This window comes from Oncorhynchus clarkii, chromosome 23 (assembly GCF_045791955.1).
Source record: "Oncorhynchus clarkii lewisi isolate Uvic-CL-2024 chromosome 23, UVic_Ocla_1.0, whole genome shotgun sequence".
NCBI lineage: Eukaryota > Metazoa > Chordata > Actinopteri > Salmoniformes > Salmonidae > Oncorhynchus > Oncorhynchus clarkii.
Genome location: NC_092169.1, coordinates 24,075,641 through 24,100,914, shown reverse-complemented (window position 1 = coordinate 24,100,914; position 25,274 = coordinate 24,075,641). Strand labels below are relative to the sequence as shown.

Genomic DNA, 25,274 nt, shown 5'->3' with positions numbered 1-25,274 from the left:
GTACTGGTACCGAGTCAATGTGCGGGGGTACTATTTCATTAATTGTTCAGCAGTCTTATGGCTTCTGGGTAGAAGCTGTTTAGAAGCCTCTTGGACCTAGACTTGGCGCTCTGGTACTGCTTGCCATGCGGTAGCAGAGAGAACAGTCTATGACTTGGGTGACTGGAGTCTTTGAAACATTTTTGGGCCTTCCTCTGACAATGCCTAGTGTATAGGACTTTGATGGCAGGAAGCTTGGCCCCAGTGATGTACTGGGCCATACGCACTACTCTCTGTAGCACCTTGGGGTCAGAAGCCGAGCAGTTGCCATATCAGGCGGTGATGCAACCGGTCAGGATGAGGATTTGAGGATCTGGGGTCCCATGCCAAATCTTTTCAGTCTCCTGAGGGGGAAAAGGTGTTGTCGTGCCTTCTTCACGAATGTCTTGGTGTGTTTGGACCATGATAGTTTGTTGGTGACGTGGACACCAAGGAACTTGAAACTTTCGACCCGCTCCACGACAGCTCTGTCTATGTTAATGGGGGCCTGTTCTACAAGGAACTAGACAAAGGTCCTCCAGAGAACATTCCCTTGGGACCATCACGCAACGTCCTAAGAACTAATAAAATTAAAGTCTTGAGAACATCCTAAAAGAGCCCCTGACATGGCCACCAGTGACATCCTGGGAACTTGAAGGGAACCAGACAAAACTGGGACCTGTACTGAACGTCCACTTATGGTCCAGAGGTTAACGTCATGTTTTAATGTTACTAGAATGTTCTCAGAATGTCAGTGGGATAACTTCTTGGCAAATTGGCAAAACCCTTAAAGAGACTAAATGGGAATGTCGCATAATTTCCTTAGGACATCCACTGTTTGCTGGCTTAATACAATCATCTAGTATGACATTCCAGGACGCACGTGCACACACACACACATCCCTCAGCATACACAATGGACAGGATATGTGAAAGCATCATCATTCACTGTCCCCGAGAGTACATTAGAGAGGTGAGAATTACATGGACTGAAGAGAGGGATGATTACATGGTGATAGGCTAAAAGAGAATGGCTGAGAAGGTCCATGGGGACTATAGAAACTCCTATAAAATGGCAGAGGATATATCAATTCAGTTTTCTGTTAAACAGAAACATCACATTTACTCAGACAGGAATATTGCAACATACATTTTTATAAAACCCATATAAAAATTGACATATCAATGACATGTTTAATTTAACAGAACATTACAACAGACATTTAGATTTTATAGCAGCATCAGAAGGAGCCTGGGTATGTGGGTAATGAATTATTTAAACAAGCAGCTTCTCTCTCTCTGTAGGAAATGTGCCAGAGATGTCACTCTTAATCATCTACTGTCAGATCATATGCCAAAATGGGAGGGAGAAGGAGTTGGAAAGAGAGAGAGAGAGACAGACAGTGGGAGGGAGAGCGAGATGGAAATAAAGAGAGAGAGGGGAAGGGGGGGAAAAGAGAGATAGTAGAGATAGCAAGCAGAGTCGGTGAAAATAAGAGAACGGAAGGGAGGAAACAATTAAATCATCAGAACTAATGGTCTGCACACACACACACACACACACACACACACACACACACACACACACACACGCGTGTGCGCGCTCACTCAAAAACAATTGCACAGGCACATATACACGCACACAAGTTGATGAGGATAATGGGGAAATCTGTGTGATGTGAATGACTAATCCTGTCCATTGATCTCTCCATAGAGGTGGAAACATGTCATTTACATATAATAACCACAGCTCAATGACCTGGAGGTTACAGACCAGCACAGACCACACTGTGTGTGTCATATACACTGAGTATACAAAACATGCTCTTTCCATGACGTGATGTCACTTGTTAAATCCACTTCAATCAGTGTAGATGAAGGGCAGAAGACAGGTTAAAGAAGGATTTTTAAACCTTGATCCATGGATTGTGTATGTGTGCCATTCGGAGGGTGAATGGGAAAGACAAAGTATTTAAGTGCTTTTGAACTGGGTATGGAAGAAGGTGCCGGGTGCACCAGTTTGTGTCATGAACTGCAACGCTGCTGGATTTTTCATGGGCCAGAATCTCTGTGGAACGCATTCAAAACCTTGTAGAGTCCATGTCCAAACAAATTGACGCAATATTTGGAAGGTGTTCCTAAAATTTGGTATACTCAGTGTATATTTGGCAGCACACATACACAACTGGGTATATTGAGTTACTGGTAGTGAATTATATTCTTAGGACATGAGAAAAGGCACTTCAGAGACTTGGAAGAAAGACAGAGTGAAGCTCATCTCAGACGATTCTCACCACTGGTTCACTGGCAGCACATATGGAGGCTTGGCCTCAAACACACGAACAAACACGAACAAACACACAAACAAACACAAGGCATTAGATTACACAGTCGCTAGTCCTCCCGAGTAGCCATCCTTCCAAATCCATCTTGTTAACCCTCATGTGCCTCTGCTCAATTCTGTCCTATAAATGTGTTTATTAATGCATGTAGAAACACACAACCTGCTTTGCCTGTGTATGAATATCTATCACTGAAAAGCTTATACAATATCATTGTGCAGAATATGTATCTGAGAGGAGCACACCATACTGTATTTCTCAGCATGGCAAAGAAACAGAAGACAAGCTGACAAGAGTTCAACCTTACAGCGCTCTAAAATATCTCTGAATCCTGTAAAGACAGAGACACACAGGATGACACTCCACACCAAATACAGAGCCATATCTGTAACAGACTACTCCGAAGAACATGGAGACAACTAACACAAGCACGCACACACACACGCAAGCGCGCAAACACACAGACAGTTTTTCCATTGAGGACCCAAAAGGGTGTGCATTTTAGTTTTTGTCCTAGCACTACACACCTGTTCCCACTAATTAAATATGTATGGGTTTATATGTAGATAGAGTGCAGTCATTGACCTCTTACTGTATTCCTTAAATCTTCCCAAACTCACACAAACAGAGGCAGGATAGGGTGTATCCTATATCACTATATCACTGAAATAATCTGATCACACAGGAAGAGTGTGGTGTCTACTGTCTAGGTATGGTTTCCTGTCTCTGTCAGCATACGGTGACTTCTAGGAAGGAAGATGCAAGGGTGAACACATGCAGATATAGGCTGTGAAGACAAAGTGGTCAGCGAACAGAGGATGCGGACCAGATGAAATGTTAGAATGTGAACTATGCACAGTAACAATAATCACCAGAGGTTCCTGTCAACCACAACAACACAGGACTCCAGTTCCAGTTCTAACCAGAGCCATATACACTGAACAAAAATATAAACGCAACATGCAAAGTGTTGGTCACATGTTTCATGAGCTGAAATAAAAGATCGCATACATTTTCCATATGCACAAAATGCTTATTTCTCTCAAATTGTTTGCATCCCTGTTAGTGAGCATTTCTCGTTTGCCAAGATAATCCATCCAACTGACAGGTGTGGCATATCAAGAAGCTGATTAAACAGCACGATCATTACACAAGTGCACCTTGTGCTGGGGACAATAACAGGCCACTTTTAAAATGTGCAGTTTTTTCACACAACACAATGCCACAGATGTCTCAAGTTTTGATGGAGTGTGCAATTGGCATGCTGACTGTAGGAATGTCTAGCAGAGCTGTTGCCAGATCATTTAATGTTAATTTCTCTACCATAAGCTACCTCCAATGTCATTTTAAAGAATTTGGCAATACTTCCAACCTGCCTCACAACCGCAGACTACGTGTAACCATGCCAGCCCAGGACCTCCATATCCGGCTTCTTCACCTGTGGGATTGTCTGAGACCAGCCACCCAGACAGCTGATGAAACTGTGGGTTTGTACAACCAAATAATTTCTGCACAAACTGTTAGAAACCATCTCAGGGAAACTCCTCTGAGTACTCGTCGTCCTAACCAGGGTCTTGACCTGGCTGCAGTTCGGCGTCGTTACCACAGCCAGCCCAGGACCTCCACATCCAGCTTCTTTACCTGCAAGACCATCTGAGGGGGGAGGAGAAAAGCCCTTTGTGGGGAAAAACAAATTCTGATTGCCTGGGCTTGCCTCCCTAGTGGGTGGACCTGGCTGCGAAGTGAGTGGGTCTATGCCCTCCAAGGCCCACCCATTGCTGCACCCCAGCACAGTCATGTGAAATCCATAGATTAGGGTCTAATGAATTTATTTCAATCGACTGATTTCCTTCTATGAACTGTAACTCAGTAAAATCTTTGAAACTGTTGCATTTATATTTTTTCTTAGTATATTTAGAGCCACATATATCCTAAATATATGGCTCTGGTAAGAAAAGGCATGGGATGACCCTGTTTGAGGACCAAAGTGAGAAGCACAAGGCTACGAGACAATGGGATGGGATATAGACATTGCCTATAAGACTGATCTAAGATCAGTTTTTTGTTTCTCACTAATGGCTATGGTTAGGATTTTGGAGAAGGTAAGCTGATCCTAGATCTGTGACCGTTAGTAAAATTATAGCGACAGTACACACTACATGAGACAGCAGCGATCATTAGCATTTGCTCAGCAAATCCACAGTCTCACAGTGTTTTTGAGTGAGAGAGAACTAGAGACATCTCTGTAGTCTCAGAAATCCCAGACCTAGGGCAACAGCACTAGGTCTGAGAATCATGTCAGATTTTCTTGGCCAATTCAGGGAGGGCGCTCATCAGACAGGAAAATCGGGCAACAAATCATGTGTTTGGGTAGGCAGAGCTTAAAAAGAATCCCTCGGAAACATGACAGAGGTGGACACACAATGCGGACGCAGATAGCTAGGATAATGTTAGCCACAGCCAGTCAGTGATTTTAACGCCAACGTCATGGTGCATGCAAACTACTGTACTCACTTAAAATGCACTCATTGGAAATATCCTCAGTGAGCTCCATCTAGCTAGCTTGAGGAAATGCTTACGGCAGGGCTCTGGATGGATTTTCCTGCGCCCAACTCCGCCTTTTCCTCTCTGCCAAACTGACGTTGGTTTAAGTATAGATGTGTATGCTGAAACATTGGTTCATTGAGGGAGGCAAGTCTGACTTAAACCACATTTCCACAGAAACAGCTCCTAAAGTAGGCCTGAAGCGAGGTACAGGAAACAGCCTCTGTGTGTGTGTGTGCTTGTGTTTCTGAGACAGAAAATACTTCACAATATCAGGATTGCTAATTGCACTCTCTCTCATCTGCTTGTCATCTTCTTCCCCCTCTCTTTCGGTCTCTCATCCAATCTTACCCTCTTTTCCTCCTCCTCCACCCTCTCATCTGCATCTCACCCTTCCCTTCCCCTACTCTCTCTCTCTATCTGCTTCTCAACCATCCCTACTAAAAACTCTCCTAATTGCATCAGTGTGTCAGAATAGGAACAGGAAATGGGAGACCAGTATGTACTGATTTGTCACTGCTGGTGTGCTCCCTGAATAAGCAATTGCTAATAGTTAGCACTGATAAAGGGCTGTCTGAATGGCGCTAAGCTACTGGAATTGCTAAGGCACTAGTTAGAGGAAAGGAGGTTCATTGAATGAACTGGAAGGGAGGAATGGAGAGAGAAAGATGGGAGAAACACACACAGAGAGAGTGTGTGTGTGTTTGTGGATGTGAGAGAAAGAAACAGACAAAGACCGAGAGAGAGAGAGAGATACAGAGAGAGAGAGAATAGACGACAAACAAAAGAGTGAGGGAGTCAATGACAGAGAGAAAGAAAAAAAGAGATGGTGAGAAAATGAGGGAGGAAGCTAAAAGTGAGTGTGTGTCAAAGTGCTTGTTTTGGTAGGCGCAGGAGTCAATTGGAAGTCAAGGTATTTCCTCAAGTTGGTTTGCTTTTCTCTCCTCTGAATCACTTGAGTCATTATTTATGTTCGAGTCCAGAGGTGGATTCCAAACAGCACCCTTTCCTTTATAGTGCGATACTTTTACCCCTTTTTCTCCCCAATTTCGTCATATCCAATTGGTAGTTACAGTCTTGTCCCATCGCTGCAACTCCTGTACGGACTCGGGAGAGGCGAAGGTCGAGAGCCATGTGTCCTTCAAAACACAACTCCGCCAAGCAGCATTGCTTCTTGACACAATGCTCGCATAACCCGGAAGCCAGCCGCACCATTGTGTTGGAGGAAACACTGTACACCTAGCGACCGTGTCAGACAAGGACATTCCGGCCGGACAAACCCTCCACTAACTCGGACGACGCTGGGCCAATTGTGCGTCGCCTCATGGGTCTCCCGGTCACGGCCGGCTGCAACACAGCCCGGTATCGAACCAGGATCTGTAGTAACACAGCTAGCACTGCGATGCTGTGCCTTAGACCGCTGCGCCACTCGGGAGGCCCTATTGTTCAATACTTTAGACCAGAGCCTTATGGGAATAGGGTGCCATTTGGGAAGCAGAGCAGAGCTTGAAAGAACAGATAATTACTTCAGTCCAGTTCACCATAATTAACTGTGTTGACTGGCTGGGCCCACAGCTCCCCTGTGATGTAACACACACAGACACACACACACACACACACACACACACACACACACAGACACACACACACACACACACACACACACACACACACACACACACACACACACACACACACACACACACACACAGAGAAAGGCGAGTTCAGAACAGCAGAGATCACAGTAGAGCAGAGCACAGCCCTTGATTGTTAATGGCAAACACTAACAAAACAGGACTGGGCAAACACTAACAAAACACTGTACTTTCTAGAGTGCCTTGAGAAAGTATTCACACCCCTTGACTTTTTCCACATGTTGTTGTGTTTACAGCCTGAATTTAGAAAGGATTACATTTCAATGTTTTGTCACTGGCCTACACACAATACCCCATAACGTCAAAGTGGAATTATGTTTTCTTTTTTTTGAGTCAATAAATATTCAAACTCTTCGATATGGCAAGCCTAAATGAGTTCAGGAGTAAAAATGAGCTTAACAAGTCAGAAAATAATATGCAATAATAGTGTTTAATTTTTAGTGTTTGATTTATGAATGACTACCTCATCTCTGTACCCAACACTTACCATTATCTGTAAGCCCCCTCTGCCAAACAGTGAATTTCAAACTCAGACTCAACCACATAGATCAGGGAGGTTTTCCAACGGCTTGCAAAGGCTTGGCTTATTGTAGATGGGTAAAAATGTAAAATATCATGCTCCCTTTGAGCATGGTGAAGTTATTAATTACACTTTGGATGATATATCAATACACCCAGTAACTACAAAGATACAGGCTCTCTTCCTAACTCAGTTGCCAGAGAAGAAGAAAACCGCTCAGGGATTGGCAAATGGTGACTTAAAAACAGTTACAGAGTTGAATGGCTGTGACAGGAGAAAACTGAGGATGGATCAACAACATTGTAGTTACTTCACAATACTAACCAAATTGAAGAGTGAAAAGAAGGAAGCCTGTACAGAATAAGTGTTATGTTTGGGGCAAATCCAATACAACACATTACTGAGTACCTCTCTACATATTTTCAAGCATAGTTCTGGCTGCATCATGTTATGGGTATGCTTGTAATCGTTAAAGACTGGTGAGTTTTTCTGGATAAAAAAACTTAATGGAGCTGGTTCAGTCTGCATTCCACAAGACACTTGGAGATGAATTCACATTTCAACAGGAAAATAACCTAAATCACAAGGCCAAATCTACACTGGAGCTGCTTACCAAGAAGACAGTGAATGTTCCTGAGTGGCCGAGTTACAGTTTTCACTTAAACCTACTTGAAATCTATGGCAAAACCTGAAAATGGTTGTCTAGCAATGATCGCCAACACATTTGTCAGAGCTTGAAGAATTTTGAAAAGAATAATGGGCAAATGTTGCACAATCCAGGTGTGGAAAGCTCTTAGAGACTTACCCAGAAAGACTCACCGTTGTAATCGCTGGCCAAAGGTGCTTCTACAAAGTATTGACTTTGGGTGTGAATACTTTTGTAAATGAGATATTTCTGTATTTCATTTAGTTTTTTTGCAACAAAAAAAATCTTAAATGTTGTAATTATGGGGTTTTGTGTGTAGATGGGTGAGAAAGAAAATCTGTTTAATCCATTTTGAATTCAGGCTGTAACACAACAAAATGTGGAATAGGTACTTTCTGAAGGCACCGTAGGTGTATAATGTCACAAAACACTTGTTATTTGTTCATCTCAACAACACAAACTGAAAGAAAGCCTCTCTGTGTGTGGGCATGATCAGCGTCTTCAAACGGATGTCTGAAGGCGATATCAAACAGAGATACAGTGTGTCCTGCACAACCAGGAACATGGAGGAGTCCATTTGGAAGACAGGGATTGACTGCCAAATCCATTCAAATTCCCTGTTCCCTCTCTCCCCAACAGGTTTTAAGCTCCCGTACTGACATGTGACTACGAAGCTCTTTCTTCTCCTCTCCTCCATCCTGCTTAGAGATTTACACAAAGCTCTGTCATTTGGTGCATCAGTCAATGATGTGATCTGCTACGCTGTGGATTTGGAGGAGAATCACTCATATTGCTCCCCGATTGATTGATTGATTGATTGATCGATCAATCAATCAATCAATCAATCAATCAATCAATCGGGGAGCCATATGAGTGATTCTCCTCCAAATCCACAGCGTAGCAGATCACATCATTGACTGATGCACCAAATCAAAAGTTGGAAAACCTCCCTGATCGATCGATCGAGCGAGCGTGCGTGCGTGCGTGCGTGAGTGAGTGAGTGAGTGAGTGCGAGCGAGCGAGCGAGTGTGTGTGTGTGTGTTTTTAGGGATGTTTGGGTCCAAAATCAGACAGGGAAATTGTATGATTTGCACCTGTCTATCTATTAGCCTACCGAGGGTATATTCCTGAACAGCAGTGTGTGTGTCTACGTGACCGCTACTTACAGCAAGTCACACTCCAGAGTGGGTAATAAAGGAAACATAACCAGAGCATCAGAAGAGACCTGTTGCCAGAAGAATAGGGCAACCAGTGAAGAACAAACACCATTGTAAATACAACTTTATGTTTATTTATTTCCCCTTTTGTACTTTAACTATTTGCACATCATTACAACACTGTATATAGACATAATATGACACTCGACATGTCTTTATTCTTTTGGAACTTTTGTGAGTGTAATGTTTACTGTTAATTTTTTATTGTTTATTATCTATTTCACTTGTTTTGGCAATGTTAACATATGTTTCCCATGCCAATAAAACCCCTTACTTTGAATTGAATTGATAACGAGAGAGGGAAAGAGTCAATGAGAGACAACGTGGATCTGGGAGTAGAGAAACACCATGTGGTGTTATTGAGTTCACCTACCAGACCATAGTCTGCTGAACCAAACACACACGCACACGCACACACACACAATTTCTCTGTCCCGCTTTCTCTACATTCCTCCTCTTGTAACGTCTGTCACCCTTTCAGTCAGTTCTACACTCATTTAGGAGTAAGATAGAGTCTCATTCAGAAGTCAATGCATAGGAGAGTAACCCTGGCTCTCAAACTACAAGTGCCGAGATCCAAATCAGAAAATTTACATTTATTTTAATTCCCTTCCATTCATTTCACAGCACAGCCCTAGTCGTTATCCAGGAGAGACTTGGCTCTGGCCCACCAGCGGGTCTGATCTGCTATATGGATTTACTGGTTTAGAGTGGCGGAGAAAGAGAGAGAGAGGTGGGAAATTGGATCATCCTTTCATACTGTGATGGTGGCAGATGCTCCCCTCACATGCACTCACACACATGCACGACCCCCCCCCCCCAATACACGTGCATGTACCCCACATCCCCAATAAACACACAAACACATATAGAAAATGGATATACCAAGAAGTCTGCTAGATGCCCTCAATCTCACACAAATGATCAAGGAACCTACCAGGTACAACCCTAAATCCGTAACCATGGGCACCCTCTTAGATATCATCCCGACCGACTTCCCCATCCTGACCAACTAACCCTAACCCTAAATACACCTCTGCTGTCTTCAACCAGGATTTCAGCGATCACTGCCTGCATGTGTAAAGGGTCCGCAGTCAAACGAACACCACTCATCACTGTCAAACGCTCCCTAAAACACTTCAGCGAGCAGGCCTTTCTAACCGACCTGGCCCAGGTATCCTGGAAGGATATTAACCTCATCCCGTCAGTAGAGGATGCCTGGTTGCTCTTAAATAAGCATGCCCCATTACATTTAAAAAAAAACTAAGAACAGATATAGCCCTTGGTTCAGGAACTAATACACTCAGTCAGTTAGGAAAGCTAAGGCTAGCTTTTTCAAACAGAAATATGAAAGAGGAATTTGGGATAATATATCTATGAAGTATATGTTTTACTGGTGCACAAAATGAACCGTGTATCAACATCACTGTGTTCAAAGAACAAAATCATCAAAACATGATTTTCACACAAAAACAAAAACATAATAATGAATATTTACTGCAAATCAGTGTGACTTCTGCTGTTGCCTTTCAGAGACCAGTTCAGAAATGTGCGGCTTCACCTTGGCAAGTGCCACTCTCATGTCATTTTCGCAACAAAGTCTGTTCCTTTTCTTCGTGTTTATGTCCAGCATCCTCGAAAAGGATTGCTCGCAAATATATGTTGTAACAAACGGTATGAAAATCTCCAAAGCTTTCTTAGCAATAACAGGGTACGTTACCATTTGTTGACACCAAAACGTTGAAAGCGTTGTTGTTCTGAAGAGTTCCTGTTGAACCTGGCTCTGCTGAATTTAAATTATTTCATTGAGGTATTCATCATTGACATCTGTTGTCTCAACACTAAATGTGAACGGCTGTCTCACCCATGCTGGATATGACTCTCTTGTAGGGAAGTATCCGTCGAGAGACTTTGCAAGCTCATCTAAGTGCGTGGCAATTGCTTGCTTCAGTTCCGCAGGTACAGAAATGTCTCCGATTCCAGATACATCTTCGATCTTACTTACACAGTCGTCCAGCAGGGGGAAGTTTGTGAAGTTATCGTTCTCTGTTCGTTGTTTCCATAACGGTCGCATTTTATGAAAAGCCTTCAGGTTTTCCTCCGCTTCGATGATGTTGACTCCACTGCCCTGCATCTTTTGATTGAGATGATTGAGAGCTGCAAAGATATCAGCCATGTATGCTAAAATGAGAATGAACTCAGAATTTTTGAAGCAATCTGCATGACAATGTTGGTGCTCTTGCAAAAACAGGGCTAATTCCACACGCACGGCAAAAACACGATTCAACACCTGTTCCCCGGGATAACCACCGAACGTTAGAATGGTAGAGAAGTACCTTGAATTCAGAGCCCATTTCTTTACACAGCTCACTGAAGATGCGGTGCCTCAGAGCACTAGTTCGCACATAGTTCACGCATTCCACTACAATTTTTAATACTTCTGCCAGTTTTGGAGGCAAGGTTTTTGTTGCCAACGCATGCCTGTGCAGAATACAATGAGTAACAAGGATGTGTGGTGCATCGGCTTTCACTAGCGCACCAAAACCAGACTTTCTTCCCAGCATGACTGGAGCTCCGTCCGAACAAATTGCAGAAACCATATCCCACGAAAGATTGTTGTCTTTGAAGAAGTCATCCACAAGTTTCTTCACATCGGCTGCCTTAGTTGTATTTGTAAGAGGCTTACAAAATGAAAAATCTTCCTTTATCACGTCGTCTTCACATAGCGCACGAATACAGCAAGCTGGCTTAGATTGGAAACGTCTGTGGTCTCATCGAGTTGAAGGCTGAATTTTGCCGGGCTTGAAATCAGATCTGCAACTACTTGAGCCAAGATGTCTTAGCTCATGTCCTCTATTCTGTCGCTGATGGTGTCCATTTGAAAGAGGAATTTGGGATAACTTAACTTCAGCCTCTTTTCCCAGCATGATATTTGCCATCTTCAACACAGCTGGTTTTATGAGTGTTTCACCAATGGTGTGTGGTTTGCCCTGCTTTGCGCTCAGGTAAGCAACTTCGTACGATGCTGTGAGGATCGGTTTGCTGATTGGTACAAACCCGAGAACAGGCAGAGTAGCCTTTTCATCGAATCTGGCTCTCTTCACCTTGAATTCAGCGAGCGTTGTGTTCTTGTATTTTCCATCTCCATGCAGCTTAAGGAAGTGTTCTCTTAGTTTTGCCGGTGCTAGACTAGAATTGCTCAACTTGGCATTGCAAATCATGCAGTTAGGACACTGACTCCCATCACGTTCCGTTATACATGTGAATCCATATTGTACATATTCGTCCGACCACTTTCTTTTTTTGCTCGACATAGTAAGTATGAAGGGATTAAAATATTAAGAAAGAAATCACAAGACGTACCATCACGACAGTCACAAGCACCAAATTCCCTGCAGCACAGATAGGCCAAGCAATGTAGCGTGATCACCTGCAGCCAATGATGGCCAAGCCAGGTTAAGAACCACTGTCCTAAATTATATCATAACCGCCATCGATAAAAGACAGTACTGTGCAGTCGTCTTCATCGACCTGGCCAAGGCTTTCGACTCTGTCAATCACCGCATTCTTATCGGTAGACTCAATAGCCTTGGCTTCTCAAATGTCTGCCTCGCCTGGTTACCCAACTACTTCTCTGATAGAGTTCAGTGTGTCAAATCGGAGGGCCTGTTGTCCGGACCTCTGGCAGTCTTTATGGGGGTGCCACAGGGTTAAATTCTCGTACCGACTCTTTTCTCAGTATATATCAACGATGTTGCTCTTGCTGCTGGTGATTCTCTGATCCACCTCTACGCAGACGACACCACTGTATACATCTGGCCCTTCTTTGGACACTATGCTAACAAACCTCCAAACGAGCTTCAACGCCATACAACACTCCTTCCATGGCCTCCAACTGCTTTTAAATGCTAGTAAGACTAAATGCATGCTCTTCAACCGATTGCTGCCCGCACCCTCCCGCCTGCCTAGCATCACTACCCTGGACGGTTCTGACCTAGAATATGTGTACAACTACAAACACCTAGGTGTTTGGTTAGACTGTAAACTCTCCTTCCAGACTCACATTAAGCATCTCCAATCCAAAATTAAATCTAGAATTGTCTTCTTATTTTGCAACAAAGCCTCATTCACTCATGCCGTCAAACATATCCTCGATCCTACCGATCCTTGACTTCGGCGATGTCATTTACAAAATAGCCACCAAAACTCTACTCAGCAAACTGGGTGTAGTCTATCACAGTGCCATCCGTTTTATCACCAAAGCCCCATATACTACCCACCACTGTGACCTCTATGCTCTCGTTGGCTGGTCCTCACTACATATCTGTCGCTAAACCCACTGGCTCCAGGTCATCTATAAGTCTTTGCTAGGTATAGCCCCGCCTTATCTCAGCTCACTGGTCACCAAAGCAACACCCACCCGCAGCACGCGCTCCAGCAGGTACAGTGCCTTGCGAAAGTATTCGGCCCCCTTGAACTTTGCGACCTTTTGCCACATTTCAGGCTTCAAACATAAAGATATAAAACTGTATTTTTTTGTGAAGAATCAACAACAAGTGGGACACGATCATGAAGTGGAACGACATTTATTGGATATTTCAAACTTTTTTAACAAATCAAAAACTGAAAAATTGGGCGTGCAAAATTATTCAGCCCCCTTAAGTTAATACTTTGTAGCACCACCTTTTGCTGCGATTACAGCTGTAAGTCGCTTGGGGTATGTCTCTATCAGTTTTGCACATCGAGAGACTGACATTTTTTCCCATTCCTCCTTGCAAAACAGCTCGAGCTCAGTGAGGTTGGATGGAGAGCATTTGTGAACAGCAGTTTTCAGTTCTTTCCACAGATTCTCGATTGGATTCAGGTCTGGACTTTGACTTGGCCATTCTAACACCTGGATATGTTTATTTTTGAACCATTCCATTGTAGATTTTGCTTTATGTTTTGGATCATTGTCTTGTTGGAAGACAAATCTCTGTCCCAGTCTCAGGTCTTTTGCAGACTCCATCAGGTTTTCTTCCAGAATGGTCCGGTATTTGGCTCCATCCATCTTCCCATCAATTTTAACCATCTTCCCTGTCCCTGCTGAAGAAAAGCAGGCCCAAACCATGATGCTGCCACCACCATGTTTGACAGTGGGGATGGTGTGTTCAGGGTGATGAGCTGTGTTGCTTTTACGCCAAACATAACGTTTTGCATTGTTGCCAAAAAGTTCAATTTTGGTTTCATCTGACCAGAGCACCTTCTTCCACATGTTTGGTGTGTCTCCCAGGTGGCTTGTGGCAAACTTTAAACTACACTTTTTATGGATATCTTTAAGAAATGGCTTTCTTCTTGCCACTCTTCCATAAAGGCCAGATTTGTGCAATATACGAATGATTGTTGTCCTATGGTGTTACGTTCCCCAGTTTGTGTTGTAGTTTGTGTATTTGCATGTGTTTTATTTCAGGAAATGGCTTTCTGAAATCCCTCAAGCAGCTGATTGGTCGACTCCAGGGCTAATTGGAGAGCCGACCCCGCCCCCTCGTCAAGACACAGCTGTCTCCAATTACACATTCATTCTGAAGCTATATAAAAGCCAGTGTTCTGTTCAGGAGAGAGATTTTGGAGGTAGGGATTGCTGAGAGAGATTTTGCTGGAGATTTGCTGGGAGGTCATTGCTGAGCGATTGTTTGTGATAGAGAGTTTTTGCTAGAGGTTGATTTTGCTGGGAGTTCATTGCTGAGAGTGGGTATGTTCTGAGTTTGTTGCTCAGGTAGAGCTTAGTTGATGTCCTTTGTTTCTTAGTTTGTTTGTAAAATTGTGTAATATTCTGTTTCATTTGTTCCCAGGGGAGAAGGGGAAGGCACCTTGGGAGTGCTTAGGCAAGAGGCCCGCGGGCATACATATACCCGTAGTATATTCACTGTCTAGGCACACTAGGTAAGACCTGGGCGGACCACCCCCTGTATTTTGGTTAGGGCACCAGGTGGTGCTAAATTAGGTAAGTAGTGGGTAGGCAGGTAAGATAGGAGAGGGGGGGGCTTTGAGATTTACTTTCTTTGCTTTGGTTCCGTCCAGCCCCTTTTCCCCATATTACCGTGTACAGGAATAAAGTCCTTGTAAAACGGTACCACATTCTGCCTGTTGTCATTCTTACTCGCACCTACAGTCCATACCTCTTTTGCTTCACAGAGAGTTTAGTTGTAGCAGGGGGTTGCGTTCCCTCTTCATAGAGGCGTGCGTAACATAATGGGGGCTCATCCAGGATTTTTCCATTAAACCCTGCTCTGAGCTCTCTGTGGTTAGTGATTGAGGTGTGATGGTAGGTTGTGAGTTTGGATGACTTGTTTAGTTAGTGTGTTCAGGAGACTGCATTGTATAAGATGGCTGCATCAGCCATCTCTAAGTTTTTTGAAGCGCCCTCTATTGATTGTTTGGTGAGGTTTCGTAAAGTAGACCTTATAGCTATAGCTGACCATTATGGATTTGTTGTCCCTGAGAAAGCCCTAAAGGCTGAGCTTTTGGTGCTAGTCAGGGAGGGTTTAGTGAGAGAACGGATTCTCTCATTGCAAGGAGAGGAGACGGGTAGACCTTCTGATGCCAAGTCGGAGGACAAGGCGGAGGAAGGGGTTCCTCGTACCCCTTTTACATTGCCCCGATTCGATCCTTTATCTTCTGCTTCGGGTCGTTCAGATGGAACTGCTAGGCTGAAGGTGAGGCTGGCTCGGTTAGAAATGGAGCAAAAAGATAAAGAAAGACAGATGAATTTTGAACTTGAAATTAGGAAAATAGAAGCTGACAAGGAGGTGAGGATCCGACAACTGGAGCTATACGCTCGCTCCAGTGCGACTCTACAAGCTGCTCATCATCAAACCCACTTCGATGTGAGTAAAAACATAGCTTTAGTCCCTCCATTCCGAGAGTCGGAAGTTGATTCTTATTTCTCTGCGTTTGAGCGTGTGGCCGCTGCGCTGCATTGGCCACTCGAGGTTTGGCCGCTCCTGTTACAATGTAAATTGTCTGGGAAAGCCCAGGAAGTAGTAGCTGCGCTCTCCCTGGAAGACAGTTTACACTACGATACAGTTAAAACTACCGTGTTGCAGGCTTATGAGTTGGTGCCTGAAGCTTATAGACAGCGCTTCCGGAACCACAAGAAACTCTCTCACCGTACATTTGTTGAATTTGCTAGGGACAAAGAGTCTCTGTTTAGTCGCTGGTGTTCAGCCAGCAAAGCTAACACCTTTGCTGATATTAAGGAGTTGATGCTGTTGGAGGACTTTAAAGGCAACCTCCCAGATAGAATAGTAGGTCATTTAAATGAACAGAAGGTGGTGACATTGGCCCAAGCAGCAGTGTTGGCAGATGAGTATGCTTTGACACACAAGACTGTCTTTGGTGCACCACGTTTTGAAGGCCGGACGATTACGTCATCAGTTCCTCGTTCAGGTCGCTTTTCCTCTGACAACCCTAAGCCTTTTCATGAAATCCGTGAATGCTTTTATTGTCACCAAAAGGGTCACGTGATTGCGGACTGCCCAGTTTTGAAAAATAAACCGAAACAGTCCCAGTCACCGTCCCCAAAAATGAAAAGTTTGGGTTTAGTCAAGTCTTTGGCTCGTCCATTGGATCGAGTTGTTGATTCAGCATTTGAGAAACCGGATCCTGTCTATGCTCCGTTTATCTCTGCCGGTTATGTTTCCTTAACAGGAGAACAAGCTGATCAAAAGCCTATCCAAATCCTACGAGACACTGGGGCGGCGCAGTCAGTAATCATTACTGATGCTTTACCCTGGTCTCCTGAAACGTATTGTGGCTCACATGTCATATTACAGGGGATAGAGACAAAAACCGTGCCTGTACCATTACACTGGGTCCACTTAGTGTCAGACTTGGTATCAGGACGTTTCCGTGTTGGTGTAGTATCTACACTGCCAGTAAAAGGAGTCACATTGCTACTAGGGAATGATATTGCTGGTGGTAATGTCATTCCTGTGTTAGAGGTAGTAGACGATCCAGAAATCAGAACTACAGATGAGAAATTGGTTCAAGCATTTCCACATGTTTTTCCTGCTTGTGTGTTAACGAGGGCACAATCTCGCAAGCTAGGAGATGTGGTGGATTTGGCTAGTTCTATTTTTGAGAATGTTGAGGTAGAAGACAATGCACCAAGTATGCCTTCTGCAATGCCGACAGTTTTTACCCCCGTAAAAACTAAGGCAGGGGAAAACGAAATTGTGCCCCAATTACATGACATTCTTTTGTCTGTCACCCCTGAGAATGTGATTGAATGTCAAAAAGAAGACACCAGTCTTCGCAAGTGTTTTGCTTTGGTAATTTCCATTGAGGAAGCTAAAACTAGAGAGACCGCCTACTTTATGGAAGCAGGAGTTTTGATGCGTAAATGGGCATCTCAAGACACCATTAATGACTGGAGTGAAGTGTGTCAAGTGGTTGTTCCTACACCGTTCCGACAGCAGGTGCTTTCACTCGCCCATGACCAGGCGTGGTCTGGACACTTGGGGATCACAAAGACTTATAACCGGGTCCTTCATAATTTCTTCTGGCCAGGCTTGAAGTCTGACGTGGTCCAATTTTGTAAAACATGTCACATATGTCAACTCACTGAGAAAGTGAATCAAACAGTTCCACGAGCGCCACTCTGCCCGATTCCTGTGGTGGGGGAACCGTTTGTGATAGTTGATTGTGTAGGTCCATTGCCGAAAACCAGGTCAGATATAATGTACAGATCGCTTATGTGAAGGGCTCAGCGAATGTGGTTGCTGACGCTCTATCACGGGTTTACTAACTGGGGAAGCGATGGCTTTTGTTATAATTTTTTGTTATAATTTTTGTTATAATTTTTGTGGTGGGCGTGTTACGTTCCCCAGTTTGTGTTGTAGTTTGTGTATTTGCATGTGTTTTATTTCAGGAAATGGCTTCCTGAAATCCCTCAAGCAGCTGATTGGTCGACTCCAGGGCTAATTGGAGAGCTGACCCCGCCCCCTCGTCAAGACACAGCTGTCTCCAATTACACATTCATTCTGAAGCTATATAAAAGCCAGTGTTCTGTTCAGGAGAGAGATTTTGGAGGTAGGGATTGCTGAGAGAGATTTTGCTGGAGATTTGCTGGGAGGTCATTGCTGAGCGATTGTTTGTGATAGAGAGTTTTTGCTAGAGGTTGATTTTGCTGGGAGTTCATTGCTGAGAGTGGGTATGTTCTGAGTTTGTTGCTCAGGTAGAGCTTAGTTGATGTCCTTTGTTTCTTAGTTTGTTTGTAAAATTGTGTAATATTCTGTTTCATTTGTTCCCAGGGGAGAAGGGGAAGGCACCTTGGGAGTGCTTAGGCAAGAGGCCCGCGGGCATACATATACCCGTAGTATATTCACTGTCTAGGCACACTAGGTAAGACCTGGGCGGACCACCCCCTGTATTTTGGTTAGGGCACCAGGTGGTGCTAAATTAGGTAAGTAGTGGGTAGGCAGGTAAGATAGGAGAGGGGGGGGGCTTTGAGATTTACTTTCTTTGCTTTGGTTCCGTCCAGCCCCTTTTCCCCATATTACCGTGTACAGTCCTAAAAAAAATGGTAAAAAAAACGGTAAAACGGTACCACATTCTGCCTGTTGTCATTCTTACTCGCACCTACAGTCCATACCGCTTTCGCTTCACAGAGAGTTTAGTTGTAGCAGGGGGTTGCGTTCCCTCTTCATAGAGGCGTGCGTAACATATGGACAGAGTCTCCCACCTCAGCTGTAGATCTCTGCAGTTCATCCAGAGTGATCATGGGCCTCTTGGCTGCATCTCTGATCAGTCTTCTCCTTGTATGAGCTGAAAGTTTAGAGGGACGGCCAGGTCTTGGTAGATTTGCAGTGGTCTGATACTCCTTCCATTTCAATATTATCGCTTGCACAGTGCTCCTTGGGATGTTTAAAGCTTGGGAAATCTTTTTGTATCCAAATCCGGCTTTAAACTTCTTCACAACAGTATCTCGGACCTGCCTGGTGTGTTCCTTGTTCTTCATGATGCTCTCTGCGCTTTTAACGGACCTGTGAGACTATCACAGTGCAGGTGCATTTATACGTAGACTTGATTACACACAGGTGGATTGTATTTATCATCATTAGTCATTTAGGTCAACATTGGATCATTCAGAGATCCTCACTGAACTTCTGGAGAGAGTTTGCTGCACTGAAAGTAAAGGGGCTGAATAATTTTGCACGCCCAATTTTTCAGTTTTTGAATTGTTAAAAAAGTTTGAAATATCCAATAAATGTCGTTCCACTTCATGATTGTGTCCCACTTGTTGTTGATTCTTCACAAAAAATACAGTTTTATATCTTTATGTTTGAAGCCTGAAATGTGGCAAAAGGTCGCAAAGTTCAAGGGGGCCGAATACTTTCGCAAGGCACTGTATATTGCACTGGTCATCCCCAAAGCCAACACTTCCTTTGGCCGCCTCTCCTTCCAGTTCTCTGCTGCCAATGACTGGAACGAATTGCAAAAATCTCTGAAGCTGGAGTCTTAGATCTCCCTCTCTAACTTTAAGCATCAGCTGTCAGAGGAGCTTACCCGATCACTGTACCACTACACAGCCAATCTGTAAATAGCAAACCCGACTACCTCACCCCCATATTATTACTTACCCTCTTGCTCTTTTGCACCCCAGTATCTCTACTTGCACATCATCATCTGCACATATATCACTGCAGTATTAATGCTAAATTGTAATTAGTTTAGCCTCTATGGCCTATTTATTGCCTACCTCCCTACTCTTCTACATTTGCACACAATGTACATAGATCTCTCTATTTTTCTTTTCTTTTATTGACTGTACGTTTGTTTATGTGTAACTCTGTGTTGTTTTTATCGCACTGCTATGCTTTATCTTGGCCAGGTTGCAGTTGTAAATGTGAACTTGTTCTCAACTGGTCTACCTGGTTAAATAAAAAATGTAAAAGGGGGCAACTCTGCAGAGACAGAAGTGACGATGAACACACACACACGCACGCACCACCAGTACTTTATCTAGCCGCCTCTTAAGAGGTGCTCCCAATAACCACGGAGACACCAGGCCTCACCATAACAACCAGAGAAAGGAAACTGCTCTTAAGAGGTGCTCCCAATAACCACTGAGACAGCATGCCTCACCATAACAACCACAGAAAGGAAAATGCTCTTAAGAGGTGCTCCCAATAACCACGGAGACACCAGGCCTCACCATAACAACCATAGAAAGGAAACTGCTCTTAAGAGGTGCTCCCAATAACCACGGAGACACCAGGCCTCACCATAACAACCACAGAAAGGAAACTGCTCTTAAGAGGTGCTCCCAAAAACCAGGCGACAGCAGGCCTCCCCATAACAACCACAGAAAGGAAACTGCTCTTAATGCTGGAATCCGTACATGGTGAAACCGCCACGTCTGTTTGCAATATTACAATGAAGAAGTTACTTCAAACAACAAACACAGTTTTTCCCCCTTGGACATCATTGTTGGGTAACGTGCGATAGAACAGCAGAGTATATACTGAGATCATTTTATTTTTACTATGCTGGATGCTCCTCTCCTCCATTTCATCAACAAAACTAAAACAATAACAAATGTGCTGCAGTGAACAGTTGTGTTGTTTCACCTTCTGCAGATTTCATCTTTAACACATTGCTTCTCCCACTTGCACACACACACACGTCGGTGGTTTCTCTTACTGCGTTTAAAAACACATAAATAAAAACACAAGAACGCTAAAGGATGTCCACTAAGACAATACAAAACTATCTGCAGTCAGTATCAACAACACCAATGAGAAAGAGCCCGTCATACCTTCATCTTCCAACAGGTATTCATGGCTGCTAGATCCTTGAGCCCTACACACGCCCTCAGAGACACACCACATAGACAAAGAGTCCTGGGGGGGTTACATGCCCCTGTGTAAATCCTCTCCGAGGGAGACGGGACAACCGTTAGTTAATACAGAAATGGAAGCGCAGCAGTGTCACCCAGCTGTCTCCCTGGCGATGGCAGCTCCAATAACACACCCCTAGACAAAGACAGACAGAGCAGTAATAGAGAGATAGAGAGAAGGCGGGATAGAGGGAGGGAGAGATACTGAAAGGCTGTCCTATATTTGCCTCTCACAGAGAGAGAGGCTCTGAGCTGCTGCTGCTATACTTGTCTGGGCTTGCCCTCTCCCAGCTACTGCACACACACACACACACACGCACGCACGCACACACGCGCACACACACACACACACACACACACACACACACACACACACACACACACACACACACACACAGAGCCAACCCGGCAGGGCAGCAATCTGATTGGCCCAAAAAAACACTTCCTCCAGCTGATCCCAATAAGGGGAGCAGCGGTCTAAGGCACTGCATCTCAGTGCTAGAGGTGTCACTACAGACACCCTGTATCTATTCCAGGCTGTATCACAACCGGCCGTGATTGGGAGTCCCATAGGGCGGTGCACAATTGGCCCAGCGTCGTCCGGTGTAGGCTGTCATTGTAAATAAGAATTTGTTCTTAACCGACTTGCCTAGTTAAATAAAATGTTAAATATTCCCTCTGCTCACTCAGCTTAACCAGTGCCTACCCCTAACCTCACTCAGCCTGTCGCTTGGCTACAAGCTCGATTGATACACACACACACACACACACACACACACACACACACACACACAAACAAACAAACAAAGAGCCTCAGGTGAAGGCTTGTCCCATTTAGATGAGAAAACACAGGTTCACCTCCCTCCACCAATCAGAGATGACCTTACTTCCTGGCCCTTCCAATCATCAGCGGGGAGAGAGACAAGTCTATCTAACCAATTTTGCACGAACTCTACGCACACTCACAAGACTATACAGTGGGGCAAAAAAGTATTTAGTCAGCCACCAATTGTGCAAGTTCTCCCACTTAAAAAGATGAGAGAGGCCTGTAATTTATCATAGGTACACTTCATGACAGACAAAATGAGAAAAGAAATCCAGAAATTTACATTGTAGGATTTTTAATGAATTTATTTACAAATCATGGTGGAAAATAAGTATTCCATTCATCTCATTTACAATTGCGACCTGGCCAAGATAAAGCAAAGTAGTTCGACACATACAACGACACAGAGTTACACATGGAGTAAAACAAACATATATTCAATAATACAGTATAAACAAGTCTATATACGATGTGAGCAAATTAGGTGAGAGACAGAAGTGAGGTAAATGCAAAAAAAGGCCATGGTGGCAAAGTAAATACAATATAGCAAGTAAAACACTGGAATGGTAGATTTGCAGTGGAAGAATGTGCAAAAGTAGAAATAAAAATAATGGGGTGCAATTGAGCAAAAATAAATAAAAAAAATAAAATAAATACAGTAGGGAAAGAGGTAGTTGCTTGGGCTAAATTATAGGTGGGCTATGTACAGGTGCAGTAATCTGTGAGCTGCTCTGACAGTTGGTGCTTAAAGCTAGTGAGGGAGATAAGTGTTTCCAGTGTTTTTGTTTTTGTAGTTCGTTCCAGTCATTGGCAGCAGAGAACTGGAAGGAGAGGCGGCCAAAGAAAGAATTGGTTTTGGGGGTGACCAGAGAGATATACCTGCTGGAGCGCGTGCTACAGGTGGGTGATGCTATGGTGACTAGCGAGCTGAGATAAGGGGGGACTTTACCTAGCAGGGTCTTGTAGATGACATGGAGCCAGTGGGTTTGGCGACGAGTATGAAGCGAGGGCCAGCCAACGAGAGCGTACAGGTCGCAATGGTGGGTAGTATATGGGGTTTTGGTGACAAAACGGATTGCACTGTGATAGACTGCATCCAATTTGTTGAGTAGGGTATTGGAGGCTATTTTGTAAATGACATCGCCGAAGTCGAGGATTGAAGGATGGTCAGTTTTACAAGGGTATGTTTGGCAGCATGAGTGAAGGATGCTTTGTTGCGAAATAGGAAGCCAATTCTAGATTTAACTTTGGATTGGAGATGTTTGATGTGGGTCTGGAAGGAGAGTTTACAGTCTAACCAGACACCTAGGTATTTGTAGTTCTCCACGTATTCTAAGTCAGAGCCGTTGGACAGGCAGGCAGGTGCAGGCAGCGATCGGTTGAAGAGCATGCATTTAGTTTTACTTGTATTTAAGAGCAATTGGAGGCCACGGAAGGAGAGTTGTATGGCATTGAAGCTTGTCTGGAGGGTTGTTAACACAGTGTCCAAAGAAGGGCCAGAAGTATACAGAATGGTGTCGTCTGCATAGAGGTGGATCAGAGACTCACCAGCAGCAAGAGCGATATCATTGATGTATACAGAGAAGAGAGTCGGTCCAAGAATTGAACCCCCATAGAGACTGCCAGAGGTCCGGACAGCAGACCCTCCGATTTGACACACTGAACTCTATCAGATAAGTAGTTGGTGAACCAGGCAAGGCAATCATTTGAGAAACCAAGGCTGTCGAGTCTGCCGATGAGGATGTGGTGATTGACAGAGTCGAAAGCCTTGGCCAGATCAATGAATACGGCTGCACAGTAATGTTTCTTATCGATGGCGGTTAAGATATCGTTTAGGACGTTGAGCGTGGCTGAGGTGCACCCATGACCAGCTCTGAAACCAGATTGCATAGCAGAGAAGGTATGGTGAGATTCGAAATGGTCGGTAATCTGTTTGTTGACTTGGCTTTCGAAGACCTTAGAAAGGCAGGGTAGGATAGATATAGGTCTGTAGCAGTTTGGGTCAAGAGTGTCCCCCCCTTTGAAGAGGGAGATGACCGCAGCTGCTTTCCAATCTTTGGGAATCTCAGACGATACGAAAGAGAGGTTGAACAGGCTAGTAATAGGGGTGGCAACAATTTCGGCAGATCATTTTAGAAAGAAAGGGACCAGATTGTCTAGCCCGGCTGATTTGTAGGGGTCCAGATTTTGCAGCTCTTTCAGAACATCAGCTGACTGGATTTGGGAGAAGGAGAAATGGGGAAAGCTTGGGCGAGTTGCTGTGGGGGGTGCAGTGCTGTTGACCGGGGTAGGAGTAGCCAGGTGGAAAGCATGGCCAGCCGTAGAAAAATGCTTATTGAAATTCTCAATTATAGTGGATTTATCAGTGGTGACAGTGTTTCCTATCTTCAGTGCAGTGGGCAGCTGGGAGGAGGTGTTCTTATTCTCCATGGACTTTACAGTGTCCCAGAACTTTTTTGTGTTAGTGTTGCAGGAAGCAAATTTCTGCTTGAAAAAGCTAGCCTTGGCTTTTCTAACTGCCTGTGTATAATGGTTTCTAGCTTCCCTGAACAGCTGCATATCACGGGGGCTGTTCGATGCTAATGCAGAACGCCATAGGATGTTTTTGTGTTGGTTAAGTGCAGTCAGGTCTGGGGAGAACCAAGGGCTATATCTGTTCCTGGTTCTACATTTCTTGAATGGGGCATGCTTATTTAAGATGGTTAGGAAGGCATTTAAAAAAAAAATAACCAGGCATCCTCTACTGACGGGATGAGATCAATATCCTTCCAGGATACCCCGGCCAGGTCGATTAGAAAGGCCTGCTTGCTGAAGTGTTTCAGGGAGCTTTTGACAGTGATGAGTGGAGGTCGTTTGACCGCTGACCCATTACGGATGGCAATGAGGCAGTGATCGCTGAGATGTGTATTTAGAGGGCAAGTTGGTTAGGATGATATCTATGAGGGTGCCCGTGTTTAAGGCTTTGGGGAGGTACCTGGTAGGTTCATTGATAAATTGTGTGAGATTTAGGGCATCAAGCTTAGATTGTAGGATGGCTGGGGTGTTAAGCATGTTCCAGTTTAGGTCGCCTAGCAGCACGAGCTCTGAAGATAGATGGATACATGATACAAACATTTTCACTATACCCATCATGAAGATGCTACAACCTACCGCCCCGTAGCACTCACATCCGTCATCATGAAGTGCTTTGAGAGACTAGTCAAGGACCATATCACCTCCACCCTACCTGACACCCTAGACCCACTCCAATTTGCTTACCGCCCAAATAGGTCCACAGACGATGCAATCTCAACCACACTGCACACTGCCCTAACCCATCTGGACAAGAGGAATACCTATGTGAGAATGCTGTTCATCGACTACAGCTCGGCATTCAACACCATAGTACCCTCCAAGCTCGTCATCAAGCTCGAGACCCTGGGTCTCGACCCCGCCCTGTGCAACTGGGTACTGGACTTCCTGACGGGCCGCCCCCAGGTGGTGAGGGTAGGCAACAACATCTCCTCCCCGCTGATCCTCAACACTGGGGCCCCACAAGGTTGCGTTCTGAGCCCTCTCCTGTACTCCCTGTTCACCCACGACTGCGTGGCCACGCACGCCTCCAACCCAATCATCAAGTTTGCGG

General features: G+C 44.4%; 1 protein-coding gene across 10 annotated transcripts in view; it reads right to left on the bottom strand.

Moving 5' to 3' along the window:
• Positions 1-25,274, bottom strand: part of LOC139381973 (E3 ubiquitin-protein ligase MARCHF8-like) — a 156,954-nt gene that overhangs the window by 33,290 nt on the left and 98,390 nt on the right. The window contains exon 1 of one of the 10 annotated variants that reach the window (XM_071125866.1): positions 20,743-21,054. The exons of 8 other annotated variants lie outside the window; for them this stretch is intronic. In XM_071125866.1, the coding sequence (XP_070981967.1) occupies positions 20,743-20,766 (24 nt within the window). In that variant the 5' untranslated portion in view covers positions 20,767-21,054. Of the gene's footprint in view, positions 1-20,742; positions 21,055-25,274 lie in introns of those variants that run through there. One more of the 10 variants, XM_071125865.1, reaches the window with a different exon arrangement.